The sequence below is a fragment of the Neopsephotus bourkii genome, unplaced genomic scaffold (genome assembly GCF_033783945.1).
Source record: "Neopsephotus bourkii isolate Nb327-2 ecotype Australia unplaced genomic scaffold, CSIRO-AGI_Nbou_v1 NB_1292, whole genome shotgun sequence".
In the NCBI taxonomy this organism is placed as follows: Eukaryota; Metazoa; Chordata; class Aves; order Psittaciformes; family Psittacidae; genus Neopsephotus; species Neopsephotus bourkii.
The window spans coordinates 9628857-9642598 of record NW_026901776.1 but is presented as its reverse complement, the minus strand read 5'-3'; the positions used below and the strand labels follow the sequence as shown (position 1 = coordinate 9642598).

The window sequence follows — 13742 nt, the reverse complement described above, 5'->3', positions numbered from 1 at the left end:
GTCCCCTTGCTTCTCAGCTACTCCGCCAGCAGGTTTTCTGAGCCAAGAACAAAAGGAATTGCCACAGGTTACAAATAAATGAGATTCAACTCCTGCATAACAATGTCTGCAAACTGTTAACCTCTGTCTGCTGGCAGGAGTGAGAGTGGAAGCCCACGCAGGCTGCCACAGATAGGGGCTCCGTTTTGGGGCACTTCATGGGATCTTGCTGCTTGGAGCTGTGCAGGTGGCAGCATTGTGGTTTCCCTGTGTCCCTCTTGCATGCACATACAACCTGCCCTGACGCACTGCTTGCACCAGCATGTCACTTCTTTTCCAAGTTGCCTTGCCCAGAGCTAGGCAAGATGAATGTCGATCAGATGTGTGCACATCAAACATGGCAAGAGCCCTAAATCTTAACCAGCACCTGCAAGACCTCTGGTTTGTTCTCTCCAACTCTGGACATAGGCTGGTCTCAGCCTCTCTCTGGCTCTGACAGGGATGGATGGAGATTCTGCATCTGTCAGTTTGGTTGTGCCCTGTGAACCTGCCCAATGTCAGAGGGCAGGAATGGCTATTTGGTGTCAGCTACACACAGCTGACAGGCTGTTGGTGACAGGAATGCATCCTGCCTGACCACTGTGAGTTGGGCTGTTGCGTTCCTGGACTTCATACCATCTCATGAAACTACCTGGAGCTTGGAGAAGACATACAAATCCTTTCTTTGCCAATTAGCATGTATTAACCCTTGCATATTGTTTCCAAGACTCCAGCAAAGAGACCTGTCAAAAGCTTTGGGTGCAGGCTCTGGCCTCCTGAAATTCAAAGACACTGGCCTTAAAAAGGCCAGTGCAGGGGGCAGAGGAGCCAGCTTTTTCCTTAGGCACAGCTGACCACCTCTGGAACAAATAGCACGTGCTGTGGCCAGGGAGAGGACATTTGATTCAGTGCACCAAAGCAATATTCCAGCGTGGCAGTGGTTGCACTGCTAAATTATGGTGCTGGTTCTGGGATGAGAACATTGCTCCTTGCCTTGTTTGTATGGGCTGTAATTCACAGATCCAACACAAATCCAGCACAGCTCATTAACGCAGTGTCCAGGGAGAGAAGAGGCAGAAATAATGATGCCGTTAAATCAGGCTTCATGAATATGGAACAATGTCTTATTTTGCATTATTACGGCTGTTACTTAAAACATACTCCCTGCCTTTGTGCTGGGGATTGCTACTTTCTCAGTTCTGTCTGGATGGAGCCAGTGATGGTGCTGAGAAGGGCTTTAAAAGGCTTTTCATGGGAAGTTTTTTGGCTCAGTTCCTGGAGGGAGGTGTAGAGAGAAGGATGCAGAAATAAAATAAACCAAAACCAGTTACTAGGGTATTCAAAGGAGAGGTTGTCTAGACATTCTCTAGACTAGTCTCAGTTCAGTTGTGCATGCAAGACAATCTCTGTGACCTGGTCTGTAGTCCCCAGTCTACAGAAAAGTGTATTTGACACTTATGGAGGTGAAGAAGGTTAAGAGTGGATGCAGAGCTGCAGTTCATGCTCTGTTATGGTACAGACAGGTCCTGTTCTTGTGTCTGCTCAGAGCTGCAAGGGCCAGGTCCTGGCAACGGCTTTGCCTCTCAAAGATGTCTATTTGGGTGTAAGAGATGAAGAGGCATATCATGGGATGGCTGAGGTCCTTTTTTAATGGTAGACCTTCCCTAAAACTCCTTCTTGGGACAGCAACACTTCATGGGAGGAGTGGCTTAATCCCAACTGTCCTTGAACAAAAACGTCTGTTGGGTTTAAGCAGGGTGATCTGAGACAGACCTTCCTCTTTCAGCTCTATAGGGCTGAGCTCTGGTGGTCAGCCAGAAGGAGCAGGCTGTGACTGAGCATGCACTTGGTGCTCTGCCTGACCTTCCCTTGGGATTGTGAGAACTGTCCAGCAAACACTGACATCCCAGTGAGCTTCCCAGCGTGCTTTGGATTGGGTCTTGAGAGGCGAAGCTCAGTCTGTGGCTGCAGCTTCCCATGTCTTGTGACAATGAATCTCTTGTTCTCCTGTCCCCCTTTTTTGTTCCTTTTTTTTTCTCTTTCTCAAGGCTCAGTCCATTGTGCTGGTTCTGTTCAAGGCACAAGCAGACTGTAATTCATACAATAGTGTTGCAGCAATGGAGAGACAGGTACTCTAGTAGGAGCTACCAGTCGAGCCTTTTTGCTAGTGCTGCTTCAGGGGAGTTAAATACAGTGAGAGCAGAAGTCACGGTGGCATCTGCAGAGGAGTGGGCTGGGTGCAGTGAAGGTAAGTAATGCAGAGCCACAGTGGCTTTCCATTGCCCTTCTGACTTGCTGCAGTTGTTCCATCAGGAGTCAGAAAGCCTCTAGCCTTGGGTTTTCCACTGCCAAATTTTGTCTGATTGACACTCCTATCTATGCAAAGGGGCTCATCAGGCTTTTTTTCTGAACTGAGACCTAAGCTATAGTCCTAAACCATAAGCAGCTAGCTTATGCCCCAGTTCTAAGCACTAGTGGTAGAGTGGTTTAGGTATCACCTCCATTCTGGGGCAGTGTCAGGTCCTGTCTACACTGTTTCCTAACCATAACAGGGCGCTCTGACTCAAAGGCATGGTAATGATCATGCTCTAGGATTACAAACACCTTCTATTTGCAATGAATGCATGGATCCTTCCAGCTCTCCCTACTCAAACCAGCCATTTTCACAAATAAATCCTAGAAAGTATGAAGCTGCACACAGAAATTGGATGGGTCTTTTTTAAGCTCAGAAGTGTGCCTCTTTGTACTTCTCCAGCTCCACCTGCTCTGAAGCTGTCTGTCAATGAGACACTCGTGGTCAACCCTGGTGACAACATCACTATGCAGTGCTCTCTGATGGGTGGTGACCCACAGCCAGAGGTGGTTTGGTCTCACTCTCCTGGTCCAGTGCCTCTGAATAGCCTTGTGCAAGGAGGCAATCTCACCATCTGGAGGATCCGTGTGGAGGACTCGGGCTACTACAATTGCACAGCCATCAACAACGTGGGGAACCCAGCAAAGAAGACAGTGAATCTGCTGGTGCGGTGTAAGTGGCTCTTTGTCTCAGAGCATGGGTTTTTCAGGGTAGAGAGTCTAGATTTGTATTTTTCCTGGCTGTTCTTGTACAGCTGAGGGTGAATGTGGAACTTAGCGGCAGTTAGTATTCTGGAGGAGTGCTTGAGCAAGATTCTCTGCTCCCAGACCAAAAGCTGTGCTAGCACTGCTTGCAGCCTCATCCCAGGCTGTAGCACAATCCTGGACTGGAGAATGGTCCTAGACTGCCAGATGGAAGGCCTGGGGGATATTCTGTAGGAATATAACTGGGAAAGGTCTTCAGACAGATTTTGCATGGAGGTGTTGCCTTCCTGAGGAGCAAAAGCTGTTGTCCTGTCCCATGCAAGACTTTTTGCTGTCCTTAACCATTTTTGCACTTCTATTCATTACAGCCATGAAGAATGCCACATTTCAAATCACCCCTGATGTGATCAAAGAGAGTGAGACCATCCAGTTAGGGCAGGACTTGAAGCTCTCATGCCATGTAGATGCTGTCCCCCAGGAGAAAGTTGTCTATTCTTGGTACAAGAACGGGAAACCAGCTAGGTTCTCGGACCGGTTGCTCATCACCCGGAACGACCCCGAGCTCCCACCTGTGACCTGCAGCTTGGAGATTATTGACCTGAGATTCAGTGACTACGGCACCTACATGTGCGTGGCTACCTTCCAGGGAGCACCCATTCCTGACCTCAGTGTGGAGGTGAACATCTCCTCAGAGACAGGTGAGCCTCTGTGCCAGCAGGGGACCTCAGAGGAGTGTCCGGCATTATGAACTGCCACCACCCCAATGCCTCTGGCTTTCTTGAAGACCGTGTCTTGAATCTCAGTCTCTCATCCTCAGGCAAGCATTTAGCTGAGCCTGGCGATGCGTTGCACACCAAGCAGATATTTCTTTCATGTTTTCTCCCTATGAAAAGTTCAGTCAAAGCTGCAAGACAGGTTTACAATGTGGTTGTTCAAAGAAGCCTCCAAATTGTGATGGAAGAAAACGCGGGTGGCATTTCACCAAATTTCAAATGTCCCTTTGCTTAGAAGGGAGTAAAGAGAAAGAAAGCTGCTCTTTCCTCTCTTTGGCATTGCTTATGAGGAATGTCCCTTTTTTCAGAGCTGTGGACAGGAGATTGGTATCATTTGTCATAACAAATTCTCTGAAGAGCTTTATTGTTTACTGGATTGCAATTACAATCTGTCTTGGGGCACTCCCTGTAGGAGTCCAAGTGTTACAAATGCTCTTCCCCTCCCCGTTTAAAATCAGGGTCAAAACTTCACCCCATGGCTTGGTGAGGACAGGACTAATCTTTAAGTGTGCTGGTCAGTCTTCTCAGGGATTGACATATAGAATCTCAGAGCTGCCTTTTTGTTTCTGGGGAAGTGGTGAATCCAGCTCTGCTCTCCGTTACATCCACATCATCTTGCTGCCTTCCCAAGACCTAGAGGGTACAGCACAAAGCAGTATTGGGCTGGTAATCTGGTGGGGACTCCTGAGGGGAGTCAGCTGCCCGCAGATTTTGTCCTGAAATTTCAGTGACAGTTTCTTGTCCATCCCTGGTCGTGCTGGATCCTTGGACTTGCTGGTCTCAGTCTTGGATTTGGACATTGCTTACTTCAACCCCCTCACCCCTGCAGAAAGTGCTGCAACTGCTTTTGATGCTTTGGGAAGCCCCTGTCTCACAGAAATGCTGGGGCCAGCCTGCTCCCAACAGGACTGCACATAGTGTTCATTAACATGTGAGAGAGCAAGCCCTGACTATGTCACAGACCCACTAAATGTCAAAGGGTGCTGCTTCCCTTCATGAAAGGTAAAGCCCTCTCCATGCCATCAGACACCAACCCAGCTGTACCAGTAGGGAACAAAAACAGGAGAACCCCCAGTTCCTGGAACCACCCTCCCCCATCCTGGTCAAAGCTGGCACTCCCAGCCTTGTGAGCAGTCTTTTTTTGCCCAAGGTCACTAGGTGGCAGAGTGCAGTTGTGTTTAAGCCTGCAAGGGCAGGAGGCTGCAGAGGGCTGGCAGACCCTGGGTGATCCCACCAAAAGGCTGGACAGTGTCTGCTGGTGCAGGTGTTGGTCCAAGCACCAGCTGGTTGGTGCCTTAAAGGCAGTGGCAGGTTGCCTGTCTGTTGTAGGCTGGGCACCACATGCTCGTACGGATGCTGCTGATCGGGGAGGGCAGGCTGAGGGATGTGAAAGCCTCTCTTTGGCAGCCTGGTCCAGTAGAACCACTTTGTGACCCAGGGAGTGAAAACCGCCATCCCTGCCAGAGCAGCCTTCTGTGCATCAGCCGAAAGTTCCCCACAATCAGCCACCTCCAACATGTGGTTCCTACAGAAAAACCCAGTGAATTTTCCCCCAGCCACAGGGTCGGAGCAGGAGGGTGGCAGCAGTGGCTCCATGTTTCCCCACTGGACAAAGCCTGAGATCACCAAGGTGGCTGCCTCCACTGAGTGGCTCCAAGGAGATCGCTTTAATTAAAAAACATCTTCAAATGCAATTTACAGCTTTTCCCTGTGAAGAAAATTGCCTCTCACCAGGTGAGCAGCTGCTGGCAATGCCAGGCACTGAGAGTGCTCTCGTCCCTTCATGTTGTGCGGGATAGGGTGTGATGAGGTTCCCCAGCCCACAGGAGACCTGTGAATTGAAAATGTGGCCTCCCTCTTGCATAGGGAGACTGGGCTGGAGCCATCCTAAATCTGCTTATAAAGCAGCTGTGGGATGTAATGTGCACAGTTACTGTAGCACACTCTCCTTTGCTGAAATGCAATTGAGCTAACATTGGTCAGATCGGCTTGTTACAGCCTCTGTAGTTCTACATTTTGATTTAAATGGAAACAAAATACATGGCATTTGCAGTTACAGAAGTGTCAATCCAAGTGTTGCTGCAGTCAGCAGAAAGGGCTCAAAAAGGAGCTTTCAGAAATTGATGATGGCCATATTTACCCCAGCTGAACTGTTAACTCTGAAGCCTAATACAAATAAAATGGCAATATTACGTAGGTTTTAGTACAAACATTCCCTTCCTGGGTTCTTGCTGGTGTGAGCATGTGAACAGCAAACCTCTCCACACCAGCACCTTTTAGCTGGAGTTTTTGGGTTTCTTTCAAGCTTTGTTTATCAGCAGCAAAGCTTTGTTGTCAGTTGATAGCTGGATGTTTCCTGAGTGTTACTGTGCCTCCAGCTCTAGCCCTGGCTCAATAGCAGTTCGGCTGGGTGAGCTCTTTCCAGTCTGGGAGAGATTCCAGAAGTGATCTTTGCTGGGACTCACTCTCACACACTTGAGCCAGAGATAACCAGGGTGCTCAGAATCTCAGTGTAAAGTAAGCAGAGACACTTAACCGAGCTGGCTCCTTGCTGTAGTTCAGGAGCAAACAGGGATCCTCAATTTCTGGTAAGGCTGGAGATGTGATCAACAAGCACTAATCCTGTAAGTTTTGGGTTTGGTCTGACCTGGGTAAGGAAACTAGATGCCTTGGCAGATACGACTTTAATTTCTTGGTCAAAAGACTGCAGTTCCACTTGAGACATTCACTAACAACCAACAGTTGAGAAATGGATCAAAGAGGCTTTTGCCTTTGGGTTTCTCAGAGCTAGCCGTGCTCCTGGACAGCATTTTGCAAACAGAGGGATAGCGGCTGGGGGAATGGCCCAATACATCTGGCACTTGCCATTGGTATTGGGATACATTTTTGGAGAAGCTGGGATTTTCCTTGGTACCCAGCAGCTCCAGACCCCGTAGGATGACTTAAATGGACAGAGGTCGCACTGTGTCAAGTGGAAACCTTTGGAGTTAGAGCTTTTGGTGTGACTCAAACACAAGCATCTCAAGAATGTTCCTTGCTCCCTGGAAACTCGGTGTAAAATCATACCCTTCTTGTCTCCCTTTTAGTGCCACCAACCATCAGTGTCCCTAAGGGTCAGTCCACCATCACCGTCCGGGAGGGCTCCAGGGCTGAGCTGCAGTGTGAGGTTCGCGGGAAGCCCAAGCCACCCATCATCTGGTCCCGGATAGATAAGGAAACTCCCATGCCTTCAGGGACAATGACGGTGGAGACATACGATGGGAAGCTACGTCTGGAGAGTGTGAGCCGAGAAATGAGTGGGACCTATAAGTGTCAGACAGCCAGGTACAATGGCTTTAACATCAGACCCCGTGAAGCCATGGTGCAGCTCAACGTGCAGTGTGAGTATTACCATACGGTAGTGCCTATCTGAATGCCTGTGTATATTAAAGCCTGTGGGCTAAACAGGGCTGACACAGTGCTGCTTTTAGGCATAGTTGACCTTTCTTACTGGGCTGAGCAGACACATTTCTCTTGTCTAGGGACCTTCAAAGAGTTTGTTTAATTGGTCTGGCTACACAGGGTTCTCCACAGGATACTGTATGGCCAGTGTGTTGGAAGTGGAAGGGAGAAGTGTTGTGTATGTTGGTATGCAGTGCTTTCCATTTCCCTACCAGTGGATGAGTGCGGAACAGCAGCTTTACCAGGTGTATGTTTGTGTGCATTGTGTATGAGTAAAATACCTTCAGGGTACAGAGGTAAGTTTGTAAGGTCAAGCATTCAAAAGGTACCAAGTGAACGTTAATTAAGCCATTTCCACCCTGCAATCCTTTCTTCAGTTTAGTTACAGCAGCTGTCACTTCTGGACATTCCTGGAAAGCAGAGCTAGGCAGATTCTAACAGAAAGTGCATACTCCAAAAGGCTTCCATGCAGTAAAGCTGTAACAGAAAACTGATTTTTGGCACGTGGTGTATTGAGTGATTTCAGCAATGAGTGGTGCTGCCATCCCTGCTTGAAGGCAATACCTGTGCACAAAGGTGCACATGGAGGTATGGATGCTGCTGATGTCCCTGCTGGGTGACTCTTTCCATCCTTTCCTTGCAGTGGTTTCTCCTTTAGAGAAGTGAGTGCCTGCTAAGCTGCCATGCTGTTAATTTGTTTTGACATGCAGGGGTCTGTGCTCTGTCCTTCAAGATTTTGAGTCAGACAGGGGGAAGGCAGCTGGGTAAAATGCCTTGGTCTGAAAGGAGCTGTGAGTGTAGGAATATCCCTCCCTCCATACCTCCCTGCATCCCACCAGGATAATCTGATTGCTGAGATCTGGCAGAGTCCTCTGAGCAGCGTGGATTTAGCAGGTGTGGAATGTATAGGAAGCAGGTTAATTTGCACCCAGGCACACTGCCTCTGGGCCGTGAGTGCTGAGCCTCCATGCACAACACAGCAGTGCTCATTAGACGTGCTGCCACACTCCTCCCAGGCTCGCTCTTCGGGAAGAAGAGACGTGAGAGCAGAGTGGATAACCTGGCTGAAGCCAACCAGACACACTGCTCAGAGATGTGAGCTGCTGAGAGCACAGCAGTAACGGAGGCATGAAAAATCCTGCAGGCACTTTGAGTATTCAGAGATGCCCTTTTAAAATTATCCGTGTCCATTCAGAGGCATGGCAGGAATTAAATTACAGGATGAGAACTGAAATGTGTGCAGGTTTCCATGCAGGTATGTATGTGTGGAGAAGATTCCCTTAAATAGGTTGGAAATATGCATCTTGGTTTAAACTGTTTTGGAAAGCAGGCTGGGCAAGGCGTATGGCCGTGGCAGGGAGAGTGACTCTTGGTCACCCAAGAACTGATGGGAGATGCAACAAAAATCTCTGGAGCAAAGAACTGTCAGACCTGCTGGTGTTCCCAGTTTGGCGCTGGTGTTTGAAAGGTGTGCAGTCCTCGCTGCCCCGCGTTGCCCCTGCAGAGGGAGCAGCAGTGCCAAGCCTGGGATGAATGCAGGGTTGCACCCAATCTGGAGGCAGATCACATCACTGAATCTTGAGCTGAGGGGAAGGACATGACTCCCCTCATGTGAAAGATGGTAGCTACAAGCCAGAAGCTGTTCAGGAGCCTTTGGTGTGACCCCAAAGAAGGCAAAGATGTGATGAACTTCTATGTGAAGAGCAACTCAACATAATCTTTCTGTAGCTCTTCTCAAGGCCAAGCAATGCTTTATTGTGATCTTGCCAGAGTAACAGTGGCATAGTCCATGTGGCAGCCCACCCAAATGACCCTCTTCCCTTCTCCATCAGTTCTGTGTAGCCTTAGTTGGAGCTGGTTGTGTACTGAGTGTTTGTACACCTGAGCTGTCTCCTCCTGCCTGTAAACTGAGGAAGGACCTTACAGTGGCACTGCCTGTTCTGCTCCTGAGTAGACAGCTTTGGTTTCCAGGTTGTCAATTTGCTCCTTCCATCAGCATGAAAAACAAACTCCAGACCAAGAAAGTAGGGCAAGAATTGCCCTAATCTCCTTTATAGGCTCTCACCTTTCCTCCCATGCAAAACAAAACCTCAGCAAACAGCACAGTCCCAGCACTTTATCCCTCTCCTCCTTGTTCATGCAGCTAGAAGGAGGTAGGTACCATGGCAGGAGCCACTGTGGTTAATTGAAATGCTGCTCTCCAGCACGGGTAGCTCATTAGTCTGGTGGCTTGCTCTGGAATTCTCATCTTGTTGGAAATGGGGATCGTGTGGCTCCTGCAGCCCCTGTGATGAGCACTTCCCCCTCCTCCCCTAGCCCATGCATCCCCCCAGAGAACCACTTTGGTGGGGTGTGCATCCACACAGGCATGAGCATGTGTGTGAGTGCACGCAGGTGTGCCTGTGCTGGTGTGAGCTCCTTTTGAACTGGCTCACTCAAGGGAAGAGCAAATTCTGGGTGATAATGTGGTTGTTTCTCTGATTTGCTCTAAAGCTGAAGTTGCAAAATCAATACAACAAATCTGATTAGATGTCAGAACCTGTTTCTGTTTCTCTTTTCTTTTTCTCCCCTCACCCTGATGCATATAGTGCTGTATTGTAACAAACTAGCCCAGAAATAGGCTTTTTCAACTGCACTGCAGTAGTGGAAAGAATAAAAAGGCAAAAAGACCAAGTCAGCTGTCAGGAAAAAAAAAAAAAGTGTTTGGGTTTTTTAATTATTTTTTTATTTTGCAAGCAGAAAAAGCTGCTCTCCTTTTGTCTTGTGAGCTGCAATTGTCTGTCATTAGCTCTGAGAGGCTGGACGTCTTGGTATCAACTGTAGTTTTGGAAGATTAATAAGTTCATGAAAGTCCTTGCAGCCTTATAGCTCTGTGGTTAAGGATGAAGAAATGTTGTATCCTGGTCAGAGACTGGGCTTGTCATAACTCCTGGGAATCTGGCTACCACTTGGAGTGGCAGTGTCTTGTCATGTTTTTTTCCATATCTTCAAAAGAGGAATAAAACTGACCCATCTCCTCAAGGATTTGTGGGGCACTTTGAAATCTTGAAATAGAAAGTGCTGCTGTTAATAATATCAGTGCTATTGCTGGTGCTGTTGTCAAGGATTTTTTCAGGACCAGGTACTCGCTCAGAAAAATCCCAGTGGAAAAATGAATCCTCTGCAGAGGTGGGTTTAAAATAAGGGCTGGGTCACCCTGTGTACGTAAGATAGAATAAGGCTGTAAAACACACAGTGGGCTTGAAAATGTGCAGCACTCTGGATTTTGGAATACAATGTGTCATCTGAGCCAATATATATGAAAGGAGGAAACAAAGCGTGTATGTGTGAATCAGTGAAAACAATGCTACCTACATATAAGTTTAGGAAATGCATAATAACAAATTGGAAAAAAACCTACTCTATTTCTCCATTACTCCTAAAAGCCTGATCAAAATAGCATTTCCATGAATTTCAAAGATTAATAGTGACCCCAAATCTAGCTGTTGCTACAACTGGCCTTTGAGATGACTGTCATATCATGGTGAATTTTACCCTGTTGAAGCCACATATAACAGTATGGTGTAAAATTGCAATCCTAGTACATTATCCTGCTGGAATGATTTTGTGCTAGCTCTAACGCTTTGTCAATTCTGAATAGCATGTCGTAACCTACTGCACAGCTCAGTGAAGGTCCAGCTCAGCCCTGCACTGATTATAGCTGATCCTTGATATACCTACCCCAGTATTTTCCCACAGATAGATAGGTTTGTTCTTCCTCACAGTGCTCACTACTTGCTGTCTCAAACACTTTCTCAATCACCTGAATGGGTTCTCCCTCTTTGGATAGCTACCAAAGCCTGGTAGCAGAGTACCCATCACCTCTGTTAAGAGATGTTAACTAGTTGACCAAATTCTGATGATTGGATAAGCAGCCTTTTGCTGGTGCCCTTTTTGTCTTTGTCAGGAATGTTGGTGTCTCTAAGTGCCCAGAGAAAGAAGGAAAAAAGGAAGAGGAGATATTTACATAGGGTTGACCTTCTTTTGGATAGTCAGGTCTGAAAGATGATCCTGTTTCTCATCTTTGGGTCACACAGCCGGTGAGATCTTGGCAGAAGGAAAGACTAGAAAAGGAATTAACCTGGGTGTCTCCTCCATGGCCTGTGAATTTGTTCCCTTCTGGATCCAAAGTAATAGTCCACTATCATCTGAGATTGGTCTCTGAAGGATTATGTTTATTGCCCTTAGTTAGATTTTTGCCACATTAAGCAACAGATGGATTATTGTGCTTTATCTTCAAAGCATAGTGAATATTAGGTGTAATCAGGAAAACAGACTGTCATTCTCTTTGCAGTGGCAGTTATCATGGTTAACGGGACTTCAGGAGCCATTGCATAGTCCTAGATACAGGACTGGTAACCAGCAGATCTGGCTCAGCCCTGACCTGGGAGGCAGCCAGAATATGTCCTGCTGGGGCATCTGTTGCCCTTGTCACTTAAACTAATGTTCAGGTGGGCACAGATATGTTTTCCCATTCAAGCTCACACACTGGCAAATGTTATTCCTGGTCACATGCTGTTGACTCATTTCTCTTTAAAATCCTGCTGAACCCACTGGCAATGCTGTACATCAGGAAGGAAATAGTCAGCATCAATTTCCCCTGTTATCTATGTAGTAAACAGAACAGCACAGAGGAGAGGAGGGGGAGATACTGTAAATAAGTAAGAAGCATTGCTGGATCCAAGGAACTGGAAATGGAAATGCATTAAACTGTTTCAATCAACTGTTGAAGCCATAATTCAGTGCCAGTGCTCTTGCTGGTGCCTTCCCCCTCTGAAACATAAGCCTTGATATTAACTGCTCCATTAAAAGTGCTCTTGAGACATGCTTTTGGCATGGAGATGTTTCTGCAAAATGGCTAGGACTGGGCTTTTGGCTCCTGAGAGCTCCCTGCAGCTCTCCCTGCCGATGTGATGGCAGTCTAAGAGAAATGAGCCTGTCTGGGGCCAGAGTTGATGCATATCTGTGACTGAGCTGGCTTATCTGTCTTGCTGCTTGGCCATGTGAGCTGGAGTATGGAGCCATCTGCTAAGAATTTTAGACTTGGCTGGTTTAATTTCTGATCATATTTATTAATAGTGACTTTTAATTTTTTTCATTATTTTCCTCAGCAAGTCCATCCTGGTACCCGCCTTCAGGCTGAGGACCACAGTTCAGGAGCTAACTTGGGGGCAGAAAGTGATTTTTCTGCCCTTCCAGTGACTGAGGCTTTCCCACCCTTTCATTCATACTTCAGTATAACAGTTCTGCATGGTACAGGTCTGCTCCCAAGAGAAGGAAACCTTGGTCTCTCCTACCAACCAAACCTCTGGGGTGTTTTTGTTTGGCTTACACCATCAGAGGTTTCAGAATGGACAGATGTTCTGGGGAAGGTGTGTCTATATTCAAAGCCATGTGAAAACTGAGCCTTCTGCAAGTTCAGTGTTCGCAAACCTCGAGACCTTCATTGGTGAAAAGAAGAAAATCATTTGTAGTCATGGGCATGACCTCAAGCCGCCAGTCTGAGCAAAGCCTGACCTGGTTGTTAGGTTCCACTTTGAAGAAAATCCTCTCTGCTTATCCCCCAATTTGTTGTGCAGAGGTTTGTGTGACTGAGCTGAAAGTACCAGTATTATTTATGTGTTTCTACCAATACACAGAACCCTCGTGCTCCCCCATTCGGAGAAGAGAGTTCTGTTCCTGATTTCAACATGCTTTATGCCCACAGTATTGTGTCTGGGATTAAGCTGCTTAGAGCTTGTGTTTGTGCACGTAGCCCTGTCTTTGGTGATACAGTGTTACGATTGCTCACTCCACTTCCCAGTGCCTGGGCTGCTAACAACTAATTAGAGTTGTCAGTACAAGGACAGGCTGAAGGAGGAACCAGTTTTACTCCATCATGGCTGTAAATCCAGATGGCTGCAGTTCAGAGCACAGTAACAACCACAGACGCTTAGCTGGCCTCCGATTTGTTTCAACAGTTACCATGTCTTGTTCCTGAGGCCTGACAGACAGGGGATGTGTCAGCATTTATATCACTTTTGGATTGGGTCTTAAGATGAGGTTGTACCAAATGTAGCTGAGAAGAGGATGGCTCCTGTTTGATAAGGACTTGTTGGCCCTCTTCTCCAGCCTACCATAACGGTACTTAGCTGAAACCTCTTTCTTGTGACCACCTTTCTGTTTGTGGAACAAAGCCCCAGGAGTCCCAGTGCTGCTTTTACGTGGTGTTTGGTGTATGCAGCTTTGAAGGAAAACGACTTTCACACGCTAAAGCAGTTGTATGGATCTTGGCTAGCCACACGTTTTCTCCTTAGTGTATAGCAGTTAGTACCTGCTCTGCAGGACCCTGGTCTCTTCTCCACTTTCTGCCTCTTAGGGAAGGTTCCTGGGTGCTGCCTCTCACCAAGATTTTCTTGGGAAGTCTCCCTTGTG

The 13742-nt window shown here is 47.4% G+C and overlaps 2 protein-coding genes across 2 annotated transcripts in view; one reads left to right on the top strand and one right to left on the bottom strand.

Moving 5' to 3' along the window:
- The window catches only part of MDGA1 (MAM domain containing glycosylphosphatidylinositol anchor 1), a 151537-nt gene that overhangs the window by 62680 nt on the left and 75115 nt on the right, over window positions 1-13742 (top strand). Inside the window, exons 6-8 of the mRNA XM_061365967.1 lie at window positions 2774-3043; window positions 3444-3773; window positions 6935-7228. Of these exons, the coding sequence (XP_061221951.1) occupies window positions 2774-3043; window positions 3444-3773; window positions 6935-7228 (894 nt within the window). The remainder of the gene's footprint in view (window positions 1-2773; window positions 3044-3443; window positions 3774-6934; window positions 7229-13742) is intronic.
- The window catches only part of RNF8 (ring finger protein 8), a 238876-nt gene continuing 234453 nt past the window's right edge, over window positions 9320-13742 (bottom strand). The window contains exon 9 of the transcript XR_009727318.1: window positions 9320-9330. The gene's annotated coding sequence lies outside the window, so the exon portion shown is untranslated. The remainder of the gene's footprint in view (window positions 9331-13742) is intronic.